This window comes from Rhinolophus ferrumequinum, chromosome 18 (genome assembly GCF_004115265.2).
Source record: "Rhinolophus ferrumequinum isolate MPI-CBG mRhiFer1 chromosome 18, mRhiFer1_v1.p, whole genome shotgun sequence".
Classification (NCBI taxonomy): domain Eukaryota; kingdom Metazoa; phylum Chordata; class Mammalia; order Chiroptera; family Rhinolophidae; genus Rhinolophus; species Rhinolophus ferrumequinum.
The window spans coordinates 28,717,075-28,740,703 of record NC_046301.1 but is presented as its reverse complement, the minus strand read 5'-3'; the positions used below and the strand labels follow the sequence as shown (position 1 = coordinate 28,740,703).

The 23,629-nt window shown below is 42.6% G+C and overlaps 1 protein-coding gene and 1 non-coding gene across 3 annotated transcripts in view; one reads left to right on the top strand and one right to left on the bottom strand.

The window, feature by feature from the left end:
* Positions 1-16,329, bottom strand: part of EPHX2 (epoxide hydrolase 2) — a 62,136-nt gene extending 45,807 nt beyond the window's left edge. The window contains exons 1-4 of one of the 2 annotated variants that reach the window (XM_033134260.1): positions 16,123-16,252; positions 15,301-15,425; positions 8,271-8,355; positions 453-612 (exon numbers count right to left, since the gene is read on the bottom strand). In XM_033134260.1, coding sequence (XP_032990151.1) covers positions 453-612; positions 8,271-8,355; positions 15,301-15,323 — 268 coding nt within the window. In that variant the 5' untranslated portion in view covers positions 15,324-15,425; positions 16,123-16,252. Of the gene's footprint in view, positions 1-452; positions 613-8,270; positions 8,356-15,300; positions 15,426-16,122 lie in introns of both variants that reach the window. The other variant, XM_033134259.1, reaches the window with a different exon arrangement.
* On the top strand, positions 11,226-11,332 carry LOC117038585 (U6 spliceosomal RNA). The gene has a single exon (XR_004425679.1). It is a non-coding gene; the product is annotated as a U6 spliceosomal RNA (small nuclear RNA).
* Positions 16,330-23,629: the final 7,300 nt, after the last annotated feature.

Sequence of the window (23,629 nt, the reverse complement as noted above, 5' to 3'; positions counted from 1 at the left end):
TAAATAAATGCACATTGGATGAATACGAGCTCATGCAGTAGACCATTTGACACTATCGGAATCCATTTAGCCAGCTCACAGCTCATCACTCTGACAACCAGAGGTTGAGAAAATCATAGTTTCTTAAAAGGCCTTCTTTTTTAATCACTTTTGACAAAAAGTTGGGTCATTACTAGTGTCTTCAGAGGGAGAGAATTTTGCTCACAAGGCCGTCTCTGGCATAAATCACTTTACTAAATAAAATTTGTTCATTTTTCCAGCTATTCTGATAGTGCTGTTTTTTTTTTCCTCTGCCATTTGGTAAAACTTACTTTGGGGCTGTTTTAAAAACAGCTTTCCATCAATGCCCAGAAGATCTGTGATCTCAAAACACATTTAGATGTATTCTAACCTAATCCTCCCAAGGGTTCTGGTGTGGTTGGGTCCGACAATGGCCAGTATTGGATCCTTACCCTTCTTTCTGAGAGTGAGAGCTGCCTGAAGCATGGGGCGATTGATCTCCTTTGCCGAAAGCGCCTTGCCAAAGATTTGATTTATAGAGAAATTCTTAGGGAGGCAGATTCCAGACTCCTCAGAGTATTTCCTGTAGTCTCCTTCCATGAGCGACACCCACTGTAAAAGTAAAATGTTAAGGGACTGTCAGTTGGTAGAACCACTTGGAAAAGCTTTGGGCTGCATTTACTAAATCTGAACATACGTCGTCCCTGTGAGCAATTCCTGGTTTAGCAATTCCACTCCTGGACACTTACTTACCCAATGGAAATGTCTATCTACATATGTTCACTGAAAACTGTTCACAGCAGCACTATCCCTAGGAGCCTCACACTAGAAAACACTCGAATGCCCATGTTATGGGCTGATTGTACCCTCTTCCCTAGGTTTTTGTTAAAGTCCTAACCCTCAGGACCTCAGAATGCAACTGTCCTTCGAGATAAAGTCTTTAAAAAGGTGATTAGGGTAACATGAGGTCCTGGTTAGGCCCTAATCCAATCAGACTGTTGTCCTTACAAAAACAGATCAGACCATAGACAAACACACACAAAGCAAAGACTGTGAGGGCACAGGGAGAAGATGGCCGTCTACATGCCAAGGAGAGAGGCCCCACAAGAAATGAATCCTGTGGATTCCTTGATCTTGGGCTTCTAGCCTCCAGGGCTCTAGTACACATAGTCTTTAAACTCTTTCCTCCCATTCTTTCTTGAACATACTCTCAGCAGGCTTTCACCTCCACATTTCAGAGACTTCTCTCGTCAAGGTTACCAGTGACCTCCTCATTGTGTTGCTGGATCTAAGGGGCACCCAGCAGTCTTAACCTATCAGCTGCGTTGAACACAGCTGATCACACTCTTCGTCTGAAACTTGATAACTTCTTGGCTTTCAGGACTCCACATTCTCTTCATTTTCCTCTATCAGTAGAGATGCAATTCTCCATCTCTGATTGCTGGGCCCACATCAACCAGACCTCTAACATTAGAGTGCCCTGAACTCTGGCCCCTTCTCTTCTCCATTCATACTCCCTTTCGCCATGATCATGTTGAGTCCGATGGTGTCAAAAATACCATCTATAGTCTGTGACTATACGTATATATAGATTCAGCCTGGACCTCCTCCTTAAACTCTGGGTTTGTATATACAGCTGCCTATTTCGTTCTCTATGTAGATATCAGTAAGCATTTCAAATTAAAACATCCCAAAGTGAGTAACTGATTTCCCAAGCCCCTCTTGCCATGAACAGCAACACATACTTCCAGTTTGCTTTGGCCAGAAACCTGAGTCATACTTGACTTCCCTCTCATGCTTCACACTCAATCCTTCAGGAAATCCTGTTGGATTTACCATAAAAATATTCCCCGAATTTGACCACTTTTTGCCACTTCAACCAATATTACCTTAGTCTAAGACATCATTATCTTTCTCCTAGGTTTTCCAATAGCTTCCATAAGTAGTCTCTGTACAATCATGCCTGCCCTCTTGGTCTATTTACACATCAGCCAGAGTGAGGTTTTAAAAACATAAGTCAGATAACATCATTTTGCTGCTCAAAATCTCTCAATGCCTTTCCATCTCACTCAGGGTCGGGGAGGGGAAGCCGCAGGATAAAGAGATTGGAGTATATTCACACAATGGAATATCATGCAGCAAAGAGAATAAAACTACCTACAATTGAATACAATAACATCTATAATTCTCACAAATATAATATTGAGGAAGAGATGCTAGATACAAAAGTGTTTCTGCATGATTCCATTTACATAAAGTACAAAATGGGCAGAAGTGATCTATAAGGTTCTAATCTTACAGTTACTTGGTAGTTACTCTTGGGGGGTAGTGTACAGAAGGGGCATAGTGGGGTGCTACAGTACTGATAATGTTTTATTTCTTGATTGGGGTGCTGGTGACATGGTTGTATGCAGTTTGTGAAAATTTATCAAGCTGTACCCTTGGGGTACTTTTTTTTTGGTTTGTACATATAAATGAAAAGTTAAAAGATGATATTCATTCCTAAGATATGACTTTTTAAAAGACAAATGGAACCTAAGTAGCATTTATCATAGTACAATTTGGTTTTTCAGACCTCGTCCTCTTTCTAGAAGCTACACACAGACTAAAGAAGTCTGAATCGGTGTAGGATTTTCATAGCAATTACTGGAAATTCCCTCTATAATTCCTATATTCATTGAAAATATGTAGTATATGCTTTTTTCTTTACCTTTCAACAATGTTACTTCAGTCTTTTTACTGATTCAAACTTCAGTAACATTTATTCCCAATAGTATCATTTCAGTTTTCATTCACCAGTTGCCACAATGTGTGTGAATGTGCGTGTGAGTGTGTGTGTGAGAGAGAGAGAGAGAAAGAGAGAGAGAGTGAGAGAGAGAAAAGCGTTTTAAAGTGACACTAATTCATTATACTCCCCACATTAAGACTACACTTACCTTCACAGAAAAAGTGGGCTCTTCCTTTCTATTATAGTAGGCCCCAAGTTCTATGACAGACCCATAGGTGGCTGTGACTCATAAAAACTTTTAAAAAATATAGACGACTTTATCTGTATGCTTATAGAGTAGATTCTCAATAGCCTTTCTTCTTCGAGGCACTAATTGAGAATTTAGGAGTGGTTTTCAATCCTGATTACTTTGTTTAAAAATAACTGAAGTTGTAGTAACAATAATAACTATTCTTTTTCAGCACTTACTACTATGTGTCAGGTACTATGCTAAGCACTTTTTAAGCTTTATAACAACCTATGAAATTGATCGAATTATCACTCTCATTTTACAGATGGCAAAACTGAAAACATTGGGAGTTCTGGTCAAGATGGTGGAGTAAGGAAACGCTGTGATTATCTCCTCTCGTGATCACATCAAAATTATAAAACTAAGAACTATTATTGAGAATCATATGAAGTCTAGCTGAACCAAAGCCCTACAACTAAGGACATACAGAAGAAGCCACCCTGAGAAGAGTAGGAGGGGCAGAGACGTGAAACAGGCTGGTCCCACACCTGCATATGCCCATTAAAAATCGGGAGGGATATCTTGGCTGCAGAGGTCCCTCTCCCAGAAGAGAGGGGTCCCAGCCCCACACCAGGCTCCTCAGCCCAGTATTCCAGTGCCAGGGAGAGATGTCCCCATAACTTCTGGCTGTGAAAACCAGGAGAGATGATGACTGAGTGGAATGAGGGTGGCTGCAATCCCAGGTGAACCTCTTAAAAGGCTTGCACACAGACTTACCCACTAACAGACTCACTCACTCTGAGCTCCAGCGCTGGGGCAACAGCTCAAAAGTTGCCAGGGATATATGGGGAGAAACACAATTGTCTGCCTTCACAGCAAGGGCTGGAGGGGCAGCTGGTGGAAACCATTGTTTGTTTGTTGAGAACCTCCCCCTCTGTGTGTGCAGATGCAGGCAGCTGTCATATCTGAGTCTCCAGCAACCTGGCTAACACTGTTCATTTGCCCTGCCCTGGTGATTCCCTGAGACCCTTCCCCACTCAACTTTCGGGCACACCCAAGCCACTTCCAGTGGCTTTTCTGTACAAATGGCCTGTTTTGGCTCATGCTACAGATTTTCTTAAAATCTTGCAAAGGTTCACAAAACCCAAACAAGCAGCATCTGGCTTTGGCATATCCCATACCTCTTGCCAAGCAACCCCAAACCCGGCACTAATGGCAGCTGGCCTCAGTTCATGGCTTCACTTCTCAAAGCACCTCCAAGCCCAGTGCAGGTGTTACTTTGTGGCTCATGCCAGGTGGCCTTGGGCAGGGCACAGGCTGTGGCTGAACTTGGCTGCAGCAGAGCCCCTCCCAGGAGAACTGGGGCTGGCATGCCTGGTGGCCATCTTCAGACTGAGCCAAAGCATCACCTACTACCTCTGAGGACAACATACCCAAAGGGCTGACAGGCAGGCATGAGAGCCCTGCTAAAGTGAATACTGCTCAGCCCCTGCACAATAGCTCCTCCATGTAGTCACAGCCAGTCCTCACAACCAATCAGCCTGAGGGTCAATCCTTCCTACTTACATGCAAACAGCAACCAAGGCTCAACTACAACAGAAGGGCACACACAACCCACAAAAGGGACACACCTGGAGCACCCAGCTCTGGTGACCAGGGAGAATGAGCCACTGGGCCCCACAGGACACCTACTATATAAGGCCACTCTACTAAGACCAGGAGGCATAGCAGCCCTATATAGAAACAAACACAAGGAGGCAGCCAAATAGAGAGACAAAGAAACATGTCCCAAATAAAAGAACAAAATAAAGCTCCAGAAAAAGAACTAAACAAAATGGAGACAAGCAATCCACCAGGCGCAAAGTTCAAAGCATTGGTTATAAGGCTACTCAGTGATCTCAAGAAGAACTTCAACAAAGAGATAGGAAACAAAAATGGAGATATAAAACACAGGAAAAAAAAACAGTCAGAAATGAAGACGACAATAACTGAAATGAAGAATACATTAGAAGGAATCAACAGATTAGATGAAGCCAAGGATCAAATCAGTGATTTAGATGATAAGTTAGCATAAAACACCCAAACAGAACAGCAAAAAGAAAAAAGAATCCAAAAAAATGAGAGGAGTTTAAGGGGCCTTTTGGGACAACATCAAGCATACCAAAGTTCGCATCATAGAAGTACCAAAAGGAGAAGAGAGAGCAAGGAACTGAAAGCTTATCTGAAGAAATAATGATGAAAAACTTCCTGAAGGAAACAGACACACAAGCCCAGGAAGTACAGAGAGTCCCAAACATGATGAACCCAAAGAGGACCACACCAAGACACATCATAATTAAAATTCCAAAGGTTAAAGACAAAGAAGAATCTGAAAAGAAGCAAGAGAAAAGCAGTTAGTTACCTACAAGGGAGCTCCCATAAGACTATCAGCTGATTTCTCAACAGAAACTTTGCAGGCCAGAAGGGATTGACACAAAATATTCAAAGTGATGAAAAGCAAGGACCTACAACCAAGATTACTCTACCCAGCCAAGCTATCATTTAGAATCAAAGGACAGTAAGAGAGCTAAAAAGCTAAAGGAGTTCATCACTACCAAACCAGGATTACAAGGAATCTTAGAGGGACTTCTTTAAGATATATATATATATATATATATATATATATATATACACACACACACACACACACACACACATACATATATATATATACACATTTATATTTAAAGTGATTGTTCATAGATACTGTCATTTTATTCTTCATTATATATATATATATATGAAGAATACATATACATACATATATATATGAAGAATAAAATGGCAGTACCTATGAACAATCACTTTAAATGTAAATGGATTAAATGCTCCAATCAAAAGATAGGGTGGCTGAATGGATAAGCAATACTCTTACATATGCTGCCTACAAGGGAGTCACTTCAGATCATAAGCCACACAGACTGAAAGTAAAGGGATGGGAAAATGTATTTCATGAAAATGGTAATGAAGAAAAAGCTGGGGTAGCAACATTTATCAGACAAAATAGACTTTAAGACAAAGGCTATAACAAGAGACAAAGAAGGACCCAGTAATCCAACTTCTGGGTATTTAGCCAAAGAAACCCAAAACATTACTTTGAGGGGACATGTGTATCCATATGTTCATTGTAGCATTGTTTACAATGGCCAAGATGTGGAGGCAGCGAGTGTCCATCAATGGATAAATGGATAAAAAGGAGGTGGTACACATATACAATGGAATATTGATTGGCCATGGAAGGGAATGGTTCTTGCCATATGTAGTGGTATGATGGACCTGGAGGGTATTGTGCTGAGTGGAGTATGAGAGAAAGGCAGATGCAATGTGATTTCACTGATATGTGGAATCCAAAGAACAAAATAAACAAGTAAACAAAACAGAAACAAACTCATAGGTACGGAGAACATTTTGATGGTTGTCAGATGGGAGAGGGTTGGGGATGGGTAAAAAAGGGGAAAGGATTAAGAAGTACAAATTGGTTTTTACATAGTAGTCATGGGGATGTAGGGTATAGCATATATAGTCAATAATATTGTAATAACTATGTATGGTGTCATTGTGTACTAGATTTATCAAGGTGTAGTTGGAAAGGGGATGGGGGCAGGTGAAAAAGGTGAAGGGATTAAGAAGGACAAATTGGTAGTTACAAAATAGTCATGGGGATATAAAGTAAAGCATAGGGAATACAGTCAATAATATGGTAATAACTATGTATAGTGCCAGATGGGTATTAAACTAGTCAGGGGTATCACTTCTTAAATTATATAGCTATCTGGCCACTGTGCTGTACACCTGAAATTAATATAAAATAATACTGAATGTCAACTATAATTGAAAAATTAAAAGGCGGGGGAAGGCGAAGGGGAATAAGAGGTCCAAATTTAGAGGTATAAAACAAGTCATAGTGATGTATGTACAGCATAGGGAATATGGTCAATAATATTGTGACAGCATGGTACGGTGTCAGATGGTTGCTGGACTTACAATGTTGACCACTTCTTTAGGTATGTGAATGTTGAATAACTATGGTATATACCTGAAACTAATATAATATTGTATGATAGCTATATTTTAATAAAAATCTTTAAAAAAATCTTTGAGAGGTTAGGCAACTTGTGGTTACACAGTCTGCAAATGGGAGCTATGACTCAATTCCTGATCTCTGACCCCAAAGTTCCCCCATTATATAGTTATTAATTAACAACGTCCCCCCTCCCAGACCTGTCTAAAAATAGCTACTGTAATGATGACTACCATAAAAAAATAAAAGAAAATAATATGGGTTGGCAAAGATGTGGAAAAATTGAAACACTTGTGCACTATTGGGGGAATGTACAATGGTGCAGCTGTTATGGAAAACAGTATAGTGGCTCCTCAAAAAATTAAAATTGGAACTATCATATGGCCCAATAGTTTCATACCTGGATATATACCCAAAAGAACGAAAAGCAAGGTATTGAACAGATATTTGTATGCCAATGTTCATAGCAGCATTCTCCCCCAATAACCAAAAGGTGGAAGCAACCCAAGTGTCCATCCACAGATGAATGGATAAACAAAATGTGGTATATATATTAAAAGACAAATGAAACCTAAGCAGCCTTTCTCATAGTATCATTTCCTTCTTACAAACAGAAAATCCTGTCACGTTCTACACCATGGCTGAACCTTGAAAACATTATACTAAATGAAAATAGCCCATTACACAAAAACAAGTATTGCATGATTCCACTTATATAAGATACGTAGAGTAGCTAAATGCATAGAGACAGAAAGTTCAGTTGTGGTTATGGATTTGGGGGGTGAACAGGAAATTCTTGTTTAATGGCTATAGAATTTTAATATTACAAGATGAAAAGAGTTCTGCAGTTGGACGGTACTGAAGGTTATATAATGTAAATATACACAACACTACTGAATTGTATATTTAATCAAGATGGTAAACTTTACAGTATGTGTATTTTACCGCTATTTAAATAAAACAATGAAAAGCTTCTGTGGCTGTTATAATTTCATGGCATAGATCTTCGACAGTTTGAAAATTTCCCAGTCCTTAGAGTCTGTCCTTCTGGTTGGTACCAAAAGAAGACAAACCAGGATGAAATGTCTCTGCATGTCTCAGAGCCTGCAGCCCAGTCATGTGAGTTCAGTGCCGTAAGGGGTAAATGGATAAAGCAGACATGGTTCTGCCCTCAGAGGGCTATGATCAGTGCAGGAGATGGGCATGTAGGCACACAATGCCTTCTCGGGGGGGTCTATGAGGTGTCCCCTTACCTGGCAATAAGTGATTTCTCCCCTCATGAGGCGGACAGTGGAACCACCCAAGCCTTCTTTGTTGAAAGCTTTATTCAGAAAGCCACTGGAAGACACAAAGAAACAACATCATGAACATTCCACTGACTTAATCACAGTAGCACATGGGGGACAGACACTATATCCATGGACAAACTGCTATTAGAAAGGCATTCTGCCATGGATGGGGAAATGCAACGTTCAAGTTGGGATCTTTGCCCACAAGGAGCAATCCAGCTGGCGACCTGAGACCACAAACTGAAGGATAAATAAGCTCACAGGTGAAGCGGCTCATGGGGGACCACCCAGCAGAGAGACTCTTCAACTGGAAGTGCTTCCAGCTTTGCCACTTAAGGGACAAAATTAAGACTGGACATGCGCCCACTACTGTTTTCAGCTCATTTGCACTAGGCATTGCCCCAAAAGACTGATAATAGTTCATATTCTTCAAAAGGAATGAAATCTTTTTTCTGGTTTTGATTCTGCACAGATGGTTTCTCAGAGACAATGAAATGTATTTTCTCATTTTAAAAACAATTTTAAAGAAATTCTTACAGAATGTAAAAACTTTGGGCATCTGAGCAAAACCTTAACTCTGTTCATCTTCCAGAAAACATAATTTGGATCCAGGTGGGTTTCTTTTTTTTTTTTTTTTTTTGAGTTTTGTATTATGCCTGGAACACAAAAGGTAGCATTTGAAAATGAAAGCTATGGGATCCTTTTTTATGGTTATTAGTATGTTTGTTTGTCTATGTATATATGTTATAGATATGGCATGTTTCTACCATTTGATGGTATTGCTAAAATTGATTTGTAATTTCAAAATTAGGTTATAAAAGGACCCTATTCAATTGGCCTAAAACACACGAGCACTCATACGAATAGGAAAAATAACAGAAACTAACCAAATTCGTTTTCAAGTACACGTGATCTACGATTGATCTTTTGGGCTAGCAGGCCAGATAGAAAACCATGATAACAAGTTCGGAGACGTCTGCATGTCATTTTACAAGGCTAGATGGGCACAAAATACCCCAGATTAAGATCTAGACACTTGTGACGAAGACTGATTAGGAAGATATGGTGACTGAAGATGGCTGCAAATAGAGAATAAGATATGTGTGCATGGTAAAAGAAGGTATAAGGGACAGAAATGCATTTTTGTTGAAGGAAAAGAGAATGATTTGAGTATAAAGACAGTCTTAGAGTAAAATGATTGTTCTAGAATAAGAAGGAAAAAGATAGGACAAAAGCTGAAAAGTATATTAAAGGTGCAGAAGATCTGTGTATGTTGCAGAAGGTCCATGGAGAAGGAATTAAAAAAAAATCTTATATACGATCATACGATCAAGATTGGAATGGACTTATTTAAGAGTACATTAACACAGGATTGGAATTTGGCTTTATTACTCTGTTAAAACGACAAAAGTTTTCCGATAGTATCGGTATGCTCTTATTAGAAAATTGTAAAGAAAAAGTAAAGATTTTACGTTTTATTAAAATTATTTCCTGTGCTCTGTATCAACAGGTCTTTAATTGCTTAGATAAACCAAACCTTTTTAATACTAAAAAAGCTATATTTTGCTTCTAACCATTTAACTTTCTGTAATTGCTGTGAAGTCTTTGTCACCATGAAGAAGAGGGGGACATGAAACTAATTAGGCCTCTTGGAGTTTTGGAAAGTGGATGACAATCCAATTGCCCCCTCTCAAGGATAAAAATGTACTAATGATGATTTGTGTGTATTCTCATTGGGTAGAAGCATCCCCATGTCACATGGCTACAGCCTCAGCAGTTCTAGAATACTTTTGGAAATAATTTTTCCTACTTGGAAAATCCCCACGGAGCTCCATATCGATCAGGGGACCCACTCTACAACACAAATTCTATGCCACGTATGCAAAACTTGGCCGATATTGCAATATTTCCTACCATCCCCAGTCCTGGTTTTATGAAACAAAGCGATAAGGTAGTTAAAATTCAATTGGTGAAACGTGTTGAAACTCAACCCATCTTGGCCTTAAGTCCCTTCCCTTAGTATTGCTTAACCTAAGACCTATTATTCCCTTTGGTAAACATCAATTGTCGCCTTTTAAAAATCATTACCCAAAGACCTATGCGGCTAGAACGAGGAATGTATGAACCTGCCTTATTAAGGAGACCTTCTGACTTATTGCAAAGAACTTATAAAGGCTCTTGAAATAAATATAAGTTCGTAGAGCAATCTTTTCACAGCATGCTTCTGGTAGATGAAAACATCGAACATCATGGTCTACAACCTGGAGACATGGTCCATGGAAAAGGATAACCCCACAAGGACTCCCTCCAGCCTCACTGGAAGGGACCATGCGGGGTACAGCTAACTAAACTCTGCATCACAAAGTTAAAAGGTATTGATTCATGAATTTGTGCTTTGCATTTTAAAAGGCTCCTACACTTTCACCTCATCGCCTGACTGAACACCCCAGCCTACCGGAGACCTCAAGTTCAAGTTATCTAGAGCAGACAACTGCTCAGACAAGAAGCAGATGGCACTTGAAGCAGATGGCCCTTCCCAGCATCGGAGACTGGGCCAGTAATGCCAACTCCCACTACGCATATTTCTTTTGTTTATTTCATAGCTGCTATAGCATTTAGCTCTTGGGTATTTTAATAACCTTAACTCTCTCGGATAAGCCAGTCACCTTCCTTATGGTTTAGACTGTATGTTTAAGGTATTCCCTCTCATTAACACTCAACTGCACCCCACCTCCTGAATTGTGTCGCTTTCACCCTTGTAAATGGGAAACCTTGGCACACAAGTATTATGACACAGTGGTTAGCCTCCTCATGGAACCCATCTGAATGCTGGATTGCCATCCAATGCCTGCCTCAGATGATCCGTTATCTGTCAGCCATCCCTAGCTTTACTGTTGATTTTACAAAACTACCTCTCCTGTGCTCGCTTCGGCAGCACATATACTAAAATTGGAACGACACAGAGAAGATTAGCACGGCCCCTGCGCAAGGATGACACGCAAATTCGTAAAGCGTTCCATATTTTTAAAAAAAACAAAAAAACAAAAAAAAAACTACCTCTCCTGAGACTAATCAGGTAAAGCCATTAAAAGGGGTCTCACCTTCCCCTGTGTCTACATAACCATCATCTACATCGACCACCATACACACATACACTTCCCTGGTAGGACCCAACCACCTCCTCCAACTGAGTTGGTGCCTAGGCACCCCTTATTACATTACTACCTGTATCTTGAATGCCTTAAATCAAGCTGCATCCATTTCTACCCCGACTGCTGTAGAACCCCCCTCTGTAAAGCCACTGTGTCAGGAAACAGCCCTATTCAGCTCCCCCTCTTACTATCGAAGTTGACATTTCAGTAATTTCATCTACCACCTCCGGGGGAAGTACTTAGTTATTAGGAAAGATTGTAGTCCCACATTTCCCTTGTAGAAGTTGTTTTGGACTTACATGCATTGTCCCTTGTTTCTGACCAGTCAATGAAGCCAAATTTGAATGTTCTGGTAGAATGAAGTGCTGCTAATTTTATGAAAGGTACATTACTTTAAATGTGAATTATTCCTTTTATCTTGCTACAAGGATTTTCAACCCTCACATTGGTATTTGATCAGATATTCAAGTGGAAAACCTGTATCTCAATCGGGGTGATTTAGAAAAACACAGTAAAGTAAAACTTGATGGCTAAAAAACCGTGTTGTATACAATCCTTACGAATATCTTAGACTATGTATTACCCTTTTCCCAGTACCTTCGCTGTATCTTTTCTTACTTCACTTTTGGGGTTAATTGCATTGAATGGCGTTCAGTATTTTCAAGATTACTTCCCTTTGTGAGTTCCTTCCACCTCATGCCAATATTTAAAAAATGAAATGTAGGGTAACCAGTTAGCTCAGTTGGTTAGAGCGTGGTGCTAATACCACCAAGGTTGCCAGTTCGATCCCCGCATGGGCCACTGTGAGCTGTGCCCCGCTTAAAAAAATTTAAAAAATGAAATGAAATGCATTTTAAGTGATGTCAGAGAGAATAAGTTGAACATTTTAATTTTAAAGGTTAATGATTCTGTAAATTGTGTTACTGGAGTTAAAGTAGGCCATGTGATAAGACTGGTGTTTTTTTTGAGGTAGAAAGAAAAACCTTTCCAGATAACATCCACCAAAATGGTACTCATGCCCACAACATTTTAGTAGGTGCTATGGAGGATACAGGAAAGAAATGAGATCTAGTCCTATTCACAAAGAAATTATAATTTAATTGAAAAGATCAAACTGTTATATGACAATTAGGGAACAATCAGACTTCATTAGAAGCTGATCTTAACTTCTCAATCGTTAATACAGGAAATATTTCAACCAGAGACATGGCTTTCTGGCAAATGGGTTTATTGGACAATGCCAGCAATAATCTGGAACCTAGAAAATTCAATTCATTGGATTCTTTAGAGCACCTACTTTAGCCTAAACACTACAATGAGTATTAGATTCATGACAGTGGGTAAAAATGATGGGAGTAATCAAATTGTTCCTTTTCCGCCTCTGAAAGTATGATGATGTTTTCGAAGGGGAGGAATATTTAAAATCGCTTTTAGGTGAAACCTAAAAGGTGAATTGTAACATTTAGGTGAAACCAAGTTAACACGGAGATAAATACTTAGAAATTTGGGAATAATTGGGTTTTTACCCTTAAAAATTTGAGTTTTTTACTTAATTGGTATAATTCGCTACACATTAGTACTATGTTCATAAGAATTTTGTTCTTCTTTTTTTTTTTTTAATTGGGGAATATTGGGGAACAGTGTTTTTCCAGAACCCATCAGCTCCAAGTCAAGTCGTTTTCAATCTAGCTGTGGAGGGCGCAGCTCAGCTCCAGGTCAAGTCATTATCTTCAATCTCGTGGAGGGCGCAGCTCATGCCCTCCACTTTTCATTTTTTAAATATTTAATTCCATGTGGGAATTAAACCTGCGACCTTGGTGTTATGAGCACTGTGCTCTAACCACTGAGCAAACCGGATGACCCGAATTTTGTTCTATTAACCATTACAGTTTCACAAACTGCTAGTTACAACGTAAACAGATTATGTCTCTTTGTAAATCCCAGTATGATTCTGATACTTCTGTGGATGTAGTTTTCTCTAACACTGGTTTACGTGTGTAGCAAAAAGGATTCCATTGTGTAATTTTTAAATGCCATCAATTGAAAGTGTACAAGACTAAGATTTTTAGTTATAGCTCCCGATTTCCTTCAGTTCCATTCCTCTGAACTCTTCTCAAGTAGCTCAATCTTGGTCATTCCACCATGGTAGTAAATAAAAATTCGAGATTAATATGAGAACAACCATCTCCTTAGAACTGCAGATTCTCTTTACGGTCGTAGGCTAGATAATGGTGGTAAATACCTTTATGCTTGCTCAGATCAGATTTGCCACCAAATGAGGTCAGGTCAGATTTTGTGATCAAATGAAGTTTGGTCAGGTTTTGCTGCTAAAGAATTATGGAAAAACAAAACAATACAAAAAACCCTTGGTTTGGGATAAATGAACTATATGTATCAACCACAATTATGTCTGGGATGGAATAGGAACGGGGAAAGGTGAAGAGGAATTTGCAATTCCTTCTTTACATGGTTTCATTCATTTGAGTATTTCATAATAAGAATGTACTTTTGTACTATTTGCATAATTAAAACCTATATGTAATATATTTTTTAAAAAGTACATTAAGGGCCAGCCCGGTGGCTCAGGCGGTTGGAGCGCCATGCTCCTAAAGCGTAAGGCTCCTAATACCTGCATGGGCCAGGGAGCCGTGTCCTACACAGCGAGACTGAGAAACAATGGCTTGAACCAGAGTGGGGCGGGGGGAGGAGAAAAAAGTGGGGGAAAAGTACATTAATATTTACTCTCTGCTTCAAAGAGTACATAAAAACCCAGAGGTGCAAAAAGCAACCATAAAACCAGAAGGTCCTGGAAGCATTCAATAAATGTATCCTGAAATAGTACACAGGACATGAGTAAGTCCTGGGTCTCAAATACTCTTTCTGTACCTATTTGCTAATCACTTGTTTCTTTTACTCAAAAAATACTTAGTGAGCATTGCATATGGAAAGCACCTCAGGTTCTAAAGTATATATTTTTGAAAGAAATTAACACTGTAACCAGCCCTAATGATTACTCCAGTGGCACCAGGCAGACCCTCCACAATGAAGCTGTGCGAAAAGGTATTAAATGAAGCACACACAACAAATCTGGATCTCAGGGAACCATCCTGGCGCCTCCAGGTCATGTCAGCCTCAGGTGCTGAGGTAACCACCATCTCTAGCACCCTAACTCTCAGAGGACTCTGGTCTGGATGACCAGACTGAGAGCGGAGCTCACCCTTTCCTTCCTTCCTCCCTCCCTCCCGCCCTCTCTCCCTCCCTCCACTGAATGTGCTGGAAGAAGCTGCAACTCGCTGGTCCACTGTAGGTATTCAACAATCTCTACTTCTGGAGTTCATGACAGCCACTTGGGCCCCCATCACCTTGTCTTCAGACAGGTATTTCCAGATGTCATGCAGGATCCTCACCTACTCCTCCCCTCAAGGTTTCAGCACCAGGCTTACAGGCTTCCTTTATCCTCCCCTGGGCCCTGCAGCCCAGGTTCTTCACCTTCCATGCCAATGACCCTGCAAACTCCTAGCTCAAGGTCTTGTTGGCTTCAGTTCCAACCTCCATCAGACTTCTCCATCAGTCCACATTGCTCTACCTCCACGCTGCCAAACTCTTGGGTCTTACTGTGAGCAGTAGCGTCTTTCCTCTTACCAAACGTACTTGATCCATCACCCCAACAATCAGCTACTTTGAGTTAGAGCACCAATTATTTTACTCCCTCTCCAACCCATCTATCTCAAAAGTCCTCAGAGGGTCACTGGCTATCAAAGCAGGTACATGTTCAGCCTGACTTTCATGTCACATGGCAATGCAGGCCCAACCAACTTTCCCATTTCTCTCTCAAAACTCACCTCCTCCAGCTACACTGGAACATTCAGTGTTCCTGTGCACACTCCATGCTCTCCACCTCCCAGCCTGTGCTCACGCTGTTTCCTCACCTGGAAAGTTCTCCCTTCACATCTTGAACGTGGGCTATCTGTGGATGTGTGAGATTTCATAGCAGATGCCAAGCATGTTGAAACAGGCCCTGCAGGCTCACCTTCTGAATTAAAGACTTTGTGGTTGGTTCAGCTCCACAGGCCAACAAGGTCCAAGGTCACGAGCTCTGACCTCCTGGGATCAGCAAGCTTTGCTATGACCAGATTTTTGGCTGCTGGGAACAACCCTAACCATGTTCAGAGGTGGATGTGAGTCAGGTGAGTCTGTGCAACACTAGATAAATAAAAGATGCCCAACGCATCACTTTGCATATACATGAGACTTTTGTAAATGAAGAAATGTATCAGGCACACAGCTCAGCTGCTCATCCACTTTACTTGTTATTTAATTTAACCCTCACAAAAATGTCCAAGGGAAGGTATTTTCTTATTTTAAGCTAGGCGGGCAGCAGCCCTGTCGGCGAGTAAGTCCACTCACTTTAGGAAAAGCTTTCACTATAGAGGGCAATTTTGGAGTTTTTGGCAAAGTTTAATTACTTGGCATTTAGAAAGACAACGCATCTACTTACACACCGTGGTATTTTAGGGCCCGGTAATTGTTTGAACCTTTCGAAGGGCTCTCAAACTACACTCATCTGGAACCAGGGCTGAAATCCTGAAAGGGAATTTCGCGGCAGGAATCCCCGCTGGGCGGCCCCGACCCACCCGCGCAGGACGGGCGCCGGGCCCCCTCACCTGGGCAGCACCAACTCCTCCGCCACGCGGTCAAGGGCGCTGAAGAGCGACGGCAGCGCCAGGACCCCGTCCAGGTCGAACACGACGGCCCGCAGCACCATGGCTGCCTGCCCCTCCACCTCCCACACAGAAAGCGGGCGTTCGCGGACACCGCACCCAAGTGTGGTTGCGGAACTGGAACTACGGGCCGCGGGAACCACCCGGGTGGAGTCGGCTTCTGCCCCGCCCCTGCCCCGCCCCCTGTCCTGGGCTGGCCCCTCCCACTCATTGGCTTCGGCCTCTGCCCCGCCCCCCAGCTATCCCCGGGTTAAGTTCCCCGTTCTGGTCTCGCGCGAGTCGCATCACACCCTAGGCTCTTTGGGTGGACCCGCACTCGCGTGGATTCCATCTGGACCGCCTCCCGGCGCCTCGGCGCTAGTCTTGCCCCTCTGGATGCAACGCCTTCTGCCCCCTAATATGAAAGTCAAAAGTACCCCCCCCCCCCCCCCCCGCGCTCCCACAGTGGCTCCTTGAAAAGGCGGACCCAGGCACTGGGACCTGCTGACCGCTGAATGCGAACTGCCAGACTTTCGCGTGTGTGTGTGTGTGTGTGTGTGTCCAAAAGCTTCTTCATTCAATATTAGGATCCTTCTACATTCGCTTTGGTCGACATATCCAGTAAAGTAACAGCTTTGTTGCCCTTCTTTTGTAGATTCAGTACGTATACTTACAGATCCCTCACTGTGTGAGCTTGAACTCACCCCAGGGGTGGTCAGCTGACTGGGGCGGAGGCAGCAGCTTCTAGGTCAGTGGTGGTGTTCTCTGGCAGTCTTTCTTAAAAACCCAGCCTGGAGCTCCCTGCACTTTTCAAAGGTTTTGTGGTCTCCTAACTTTCGGTATTAAATTTCTATTTAAAATAACTAGAGTGGTTTCTGTTGCCTGACTGGTGCAGTACCATTTATGAATACATATATATGCTTGTAAAAGGGGCACAGCAAAGACGAAGGACCCACCTCCAGAACCGGGTTTTATAAATCCCTCGTTGGACAAGGGATTTATAAGAAACTTAGAATATGAGACTCTAAGATGGGAATTATCTTCCGTTAAGAGGAAACTAAAGCTATCTCATGGACCTTTGTTTATCCATGGGCAGTAAACTAGTAGATTGATCTTGTCTGGAATATTTTATAATACGTTGTGAGTTACAGAACTTCCTGGCTGAATTGCTTAGGCAAGGGTTAGAGGACTCAATTGCATTTTACGGTGATCCACTTGTTCTCACGGGTCACACTTTCCCTATGTTTTCTGCCACCCAAGTCACAGCAAGATAAGAGCTCGTTTCAGCTGGGCTATGAAATCTCAGTATCTTTTTGAAATGTATATCCTAACCCTTATGTCTGCTAATTTTAATATTTATAAAATATGTTTTAGTTGATAGCATGGGATCATAAAACGGCTAACATAGAAGTGAAAACCCAGAAGTTGCACCTGACGTCAATCACTGAATTGGTAATGAAGTTAACAATGAACTCATTAGGTTTTGGTTTGGATTTCCTGCCACTGCCACCCCTTTCCCACCTCCTGCTAGGCCATGGTTTTCCAACCCTATTTTAAAATTCTGTTTAATTCCTAATGGTTGAGAAAGGAGTTTGTACTACTGATTCTCCTGTTGTAGGTGTTTGAATCAAGCTTAAATTGAAGTTGTCTCTGGCAGTTTTCAGAAGCCACATTCCACCTGAAGCTTTGGCTTTCTTTAGTGCAGCAAATAAATATCTTTAATTTATTCAACAAATATGTATTAAGCACCTGCTGTGTGCTTAAGATTCATTGGTAAACAAAACAGGCAAAAATAAGGACCACCAAGAAGCTTCCATTTTAGTGGAACGATGAATTGAAGGAATTGCTAGTTGCTTCTGGGTCAATAAGAGGAATGAGACTAGGACTATTTATGGTAGCTACTTGTCCTTTTTCTTATTTATCTTTCTTTTTTTCTTTTGGCTTCCCAACATCTATAACCTCTTCCTACATTTGGAAACTTCTGCCCCAAAGTGGGCATCTGTCATTTATAGATGCACAGCATCCTTCAAACATCTCTCTACTTTGATAGTTCTCACATTTTGAATCCTACCTTCTCAAGGTTGACTCCACAAACACCACGTTTCCCAGACTCCCTTCATGCTGGTCACGTGGCATGGGCTCTACCAATAAGCATCTTTGCCTGAGATTTGGGTATGGAAAGGAGCAACCTGAAGCAACAGCGGTGTTGCTGGAACTTTCTTCCAGAGATGACAGTAGCAGAAACATCTAATTTTTCTGGGGAGGCTGAGATGGAACTTCTCCAGTCTGGTGTGGATGGGGTGGCACAGTGGTGACTTTATTATCGTTTGCTGTCACATGTTTTGCTGTCATGGCATTGTTCTTGGCTGTGTAGTTTCCAAGCCTGCTTCTCTTGTCCTCTCTAACTCTATGAGCTATCACCATTCTGTAAGAGTCCCCTTTCTGCTTACATGACCCAGAGGAGGTGCTGTGGTTGCAAATAAGAAGCCTGTAAGACATATCTGCCTTATGGATCTTAGGAGAAAGAAGAGCCGCTTTGATGCCATGTGCTCACTTTCCCAGCCTGCCTTGAAGCTGGGGGGAAGGCCTATAAGCTAGGCTCAGCAAAGCAGAGGCACTCAGCCCAAACTTTACAACAGGAGGCGGTGAGGAGAAAGGACAGAGAAGGGTTTGGGTGGGCAGTTTTGGGGCAGCAGCAGTATCTAGGGTCCCCAGATGGCAAGGATAGTGCAGGCCCCGTGGCCTTAGCACTCAAGGGCGGTAGCAGCAGCAGTGTCCTCACAGGTCTGGTTCTGCGGTGTGGTTTTGGTGTTGGCTCTGGCTATGCTTGTTTTCCAAGTTTGGTTCTCTAAGCTCCCAAAGGGCCTCATCATTATGCTGTCATTAAATATATTCTCTACTTAAATCAGCCCAGAGTAGATACCTCTTACTCCTCACTAATTCCCAAAAACCCTTCTACTTTGCCTTCTAGAACCTTCTGGGACTCTCTGTACCCTCTGGAACTTCAGGTTTATCATCAGCAAAACCTATTGGTTCCCCAACCTCTTTCCTAGTCTCTTTCCGTCCTTGCTCTCTCTGAAATCTGGCTCTCCCCTGAGGCACCCGCTTCTGCCATTCTCCCCTCCTCCCCCTGGACCACTGCTTTCTTCCTCACCCTCACTCCCAGCCAGTGTCTTTGCTTCCTCTTGCACTGAGAACATTGGAGCAATCAGAAAACGTCCACAACATCCCACCCTTCTGCTAACCTACATACCTGTACCTGCGGCTATCTCTACTTCCCCTTGTCTCTAGCTCCACTGATCAGCTGCCTCTGCCCCAGTCTAAGGCCTACTTTCCACGGAGGCATTAGATTTGGTACCCTTGTAGGCACAGGGACAATCCCCCCTCCCCTATTATTCCCTTAGGCTTGTGCAATCTTCCAAGATGGAAATCAAGAGAGATCCCCATAAGAAAGTTCAGGCGAGAGGCAAAGGTTTGTTAAGCTTGTGTACAAGGGAACCAACATCGAGAAAGGAAAAGGCTCAGGGGAGAGGGTCAGGCTCCCAGAGAGAAGTTGGGGCAGGGTGTTTAAGGGGAGGAAGGGGAGGAAGAGTTCCAGGGAACGGAGAGAAAAATCTGTGTTTCTTTTGTCATAGATGACACTTTTCACATCATACATCTGGGTGCCAGCAGCTGGTTGCAGCTACTTTGGAGACAATTCCCTCCTGCAAAACAAACTCAAATTCTCAAGACCCCGAAATCTCCTCCTGCTTGACAAAGAAACAGCACACATAAAATTAAACTATGAGAACAGAAGGAGTCGAACAAGAAGAGTGGTTAACATGCGAACAAAGGCTAATTAAGAATTAAATTATTTAATTCTAGCTGTCAAAATACTAGGGGCACTAAAATCACAAGGGGCTCAGCTACACTACATTCGGTTATCACCTCTACTGGATCATCCCATTCACATACTAACTGTTATGGACTCAGTGTTTGTGTCCCCCCACCACAACACACCCCCCAAATTCATATGTTGCGTCCCTAATCCCCAGTGTGATGATATTTGGAGATCGGGCCTTTGGGAGGTAATTAGGGTTAAATGAGGTCATGAGGACAGATCCCTCAATGATGGGATTAGTAGTGTTACCAAAAGAGACACCAGAGAGCCTTCTCTCTTGCCTGCGTATGCACAAAGAAGAGGTCGTAGGAGCACACAGCGAGATGGTGGCCACCTAGAAGTCAAGAGAAGAGGCCTAGGATGAAACCTACCGTGCCGGCATCTTGGTCTTGGACTTCCCAGCCTTCAGAACTGTCAGAAATAAATCTACGCCACCCAATCTATGGTATTTTGTTATGGCAGCTGAAACACACTAAGACGCTGTAAGGGTGAAATTTGGTAGATCAATAATATAATCAAACTTACTTAGCTAGCTTGCGGTTTGATCCATCCTGATATTCAGCTGTTTCCTCTTTGTTTCGCCTCCCACTGATTAATGGAAGAACTCTGTCTGTTCCCTTTTTCAAGGCTACCCGTAATAACCTCGTTAACTAACAAACATCCTAACCTGAAAAAAACAGCTTCTTTAATCCTCAGGTGCCCAGACATCAGGACCCAAGGTCACAACTCCCTAGCAGTTTTTCCTACAGACAACAAGATTTAAGATAACACTGAAGTAGACCTGAGGCCTCAGAAGACCCAGGAGACAACTTCTCAACTATTAGCCCTGAGACCTGCTTTCCTTTGTTCTTTGCCATTTACCTGCCTATAAAACCTCTTAATGATTTTGGCTTGAGGAAGTTGGTTTTTTCAGACATGAGTCTGCCATCTTCCCTAGCTGCCGGTATCCAGAATGAAGGACGCTTTTCTCCTCATCAACCCTTGTCACTCTAGTTTTTTTGACTCTTCAGGTGGCAAATGGCACCAAATCTGCATTCAGTAACAACACCAACAGTCTGTAACTTCGCTCGTTAAAAACATAAATAAATCTATCGAATCCACATTTCCCTCCAGCTACCATCTCATTTCCCTCTTTTAAAGCAAAAGTCTATCAAAGAATTGTTTATCCTCATTGTCTCTAAGACCTCTTGGCCCATTCTCCCTTGAACTCACACGAATCATGCTTCTGTCTTTACCTCCTAGAAGGAGTCCCCTTAGGAGGAGTCCCCTTAAAAAGGGACTCGTTAGGGGAAGGGAGGCAAGAGATCACAGCCAAAAGAGCCAGGTCTACACTACATTTCTTACAGAGATCTGGGTTGTCCCTCAGGGCAATAAAAGCCTGAACATACGGAACTTCTGGCCATTTGTCCTCCTGTCTGCAAAACAGGTCTAGCTGCAGGATAGTATTGTAATTACTACTTCCCTCAGAAGGCCAAGTTGCCCCATCTTCCAACGAGTATTTAGGCCAAACCTCTGAACAAAAGCAAACCAGGCACTGCTTCTTTAACGTCTGAGGGTCAAATTTGTCCCAATGTTTCAAGATGCCACTCGGGGGCGGGGGGGGGGGTGTAGGCGTGTGAGGGCTGATTGCCCGTCTGAAAGGGAGGAAGAAGAGAAAGGCGTCCCTTCACAATTCATCTCCCACAACCTGCTCTAGGGCGTCCCCGAGATGCATGGGCCACGGACATCTTACAACCGAGTCCGGGTGAGTGGGGAGACATGGCGCTCCAGAATTAGTCGTGCTTACCTGGGCAGCCCAGCCTGTGCCTCCGGGTGGGTGCCTACCCTGTCCCCGCCTGAATGTCTGGCGCTGGCCCACAGGCCAATAAAGGCTGTGGCCGATAATGAGGGGCGTTAAGGTTGCGGGGTGTATATCCCAACTTTGGGCATCACAAAAATTGATGGCACAATTAATATAATAGTGGCCTTCTGAATAAAGATGTTTAAGGAGAGAGTATTACAAGCTCACTCCGGTTAATTCTTTGCCTGTCTCATCCTGCTAGCTCACACGCTCACTCCTGTTAACTCTTTACCTGTTTCATTAGAAATGGATTCTCGAGGTGCTAGACCAAAGTTGAAATAAGGTTTGGCTGACTCATGAGGGTGTGCTTTTCAAAGATTTTGATTTGGTCTACAAGTTTGAACATTCTGGGGATGTGTCTTAATCAGAGTTCTCCGGGAGATAACATTCGTAATTTGTCTTTTATAGAATAGATGCTGCTTCTGGAGAATGGGGGGAGGGAAACGCTATAAATAATAACTGTAACCTAATGATCTTTGACAACAGTGAGGGCTGTGCCTTCCTATATTTTCTTTTTCACTTTGTTAATTTATTTTATGTTCTGTCCACCCAATTACTTTACAGGCAGTGTGCTTTTGATGACCTTTATGTCCTATTTACTCCATAGGACACAGAATTGCAAGATGATATCGTGTCAGGATTGGAAGAAGAATGGACATTGCCCAGAGAGGCTAGAATGGAGCTGGATGGAGTAACTAATAAGACTCAGGGCTGTGTCCCTGTGAGGTTAGGACGAGCACTTTTATTTCTGTGAGGAAATCACAGTTAGTGTTAGTGTTCTAACTGCATTTTCTGAGATTCTGAATTTGCCTGTTTGGCACCCGTTACTCACAGGGCCAAATAAAGGTCGGCATTATTTACATCTGCCTTGTGATCCAGTTTTCACAGGCGTGCGAAAATCTCATTACAAACCCTCCAGCCAATCCCAATCAACATCCCAACCATCTTCTTTATCTCTCTCTCACACACCATGGCAATATTCCCCCTTCGCTAAATCACCCCAGGGCCAGGTACCGGACAACTAGAGATCACCCCGTGCCCACAGTCTGCCAGCATTATTAAACCACGCAATCCTAAGCTGCTTACCCTGCCCTGCCTTGTCTTTCCTACAGAAAACGCCAATAAACACTCTGGGCCGTGCTTCCTCCTTTGCCCTTTCTACCTACCTCCTTGCCCCCCTCCCCCACCCCAGGGCTGGCCCTGCCTCTTCCCCATGACGCCCTGCCTGGCATGTCATGACTCCTGTTTCTAGGGATCTGTGAGTATAAATGTCTTCTCTTATGACAATCATTCCAGGGTCGGCGTGTTTACTATCTTGATTAAATAAATTCTGGGTGCAGATTTTAGAACAGTTCCGTGTAAGCATGTATTTCAAAGTTTGATTATAGGAAGTTAGAGTGGAGCCCTATGCTACGAAAAACAAATTGATGTTAAGAACCAAAGAGATAGATTTTGGGGAGCTTCCCAGAATTTAAACTCCTTCAAAATATCTTGGGAATGTCCCCATCTTGAAGGTGGCACTGCCCACCTTCCACATAGAAGCTCACGACACTAGGTTGATGCTTCCTCAGCTTTCCTTGCATCTGGTTCATGGGCACATGATTAATCAGATGCATCTGTCCCGACCTTTGTGTCGGGAGCCAGTGACACAAAGAAGCAGGGATAGAGGGGAATGAATTCTGGCAGCAGTGGCGGCAGCAGCAGTAGCAGGGATGGCTGGTTTCCAGCATGTAATACTTACGTAACTTTAA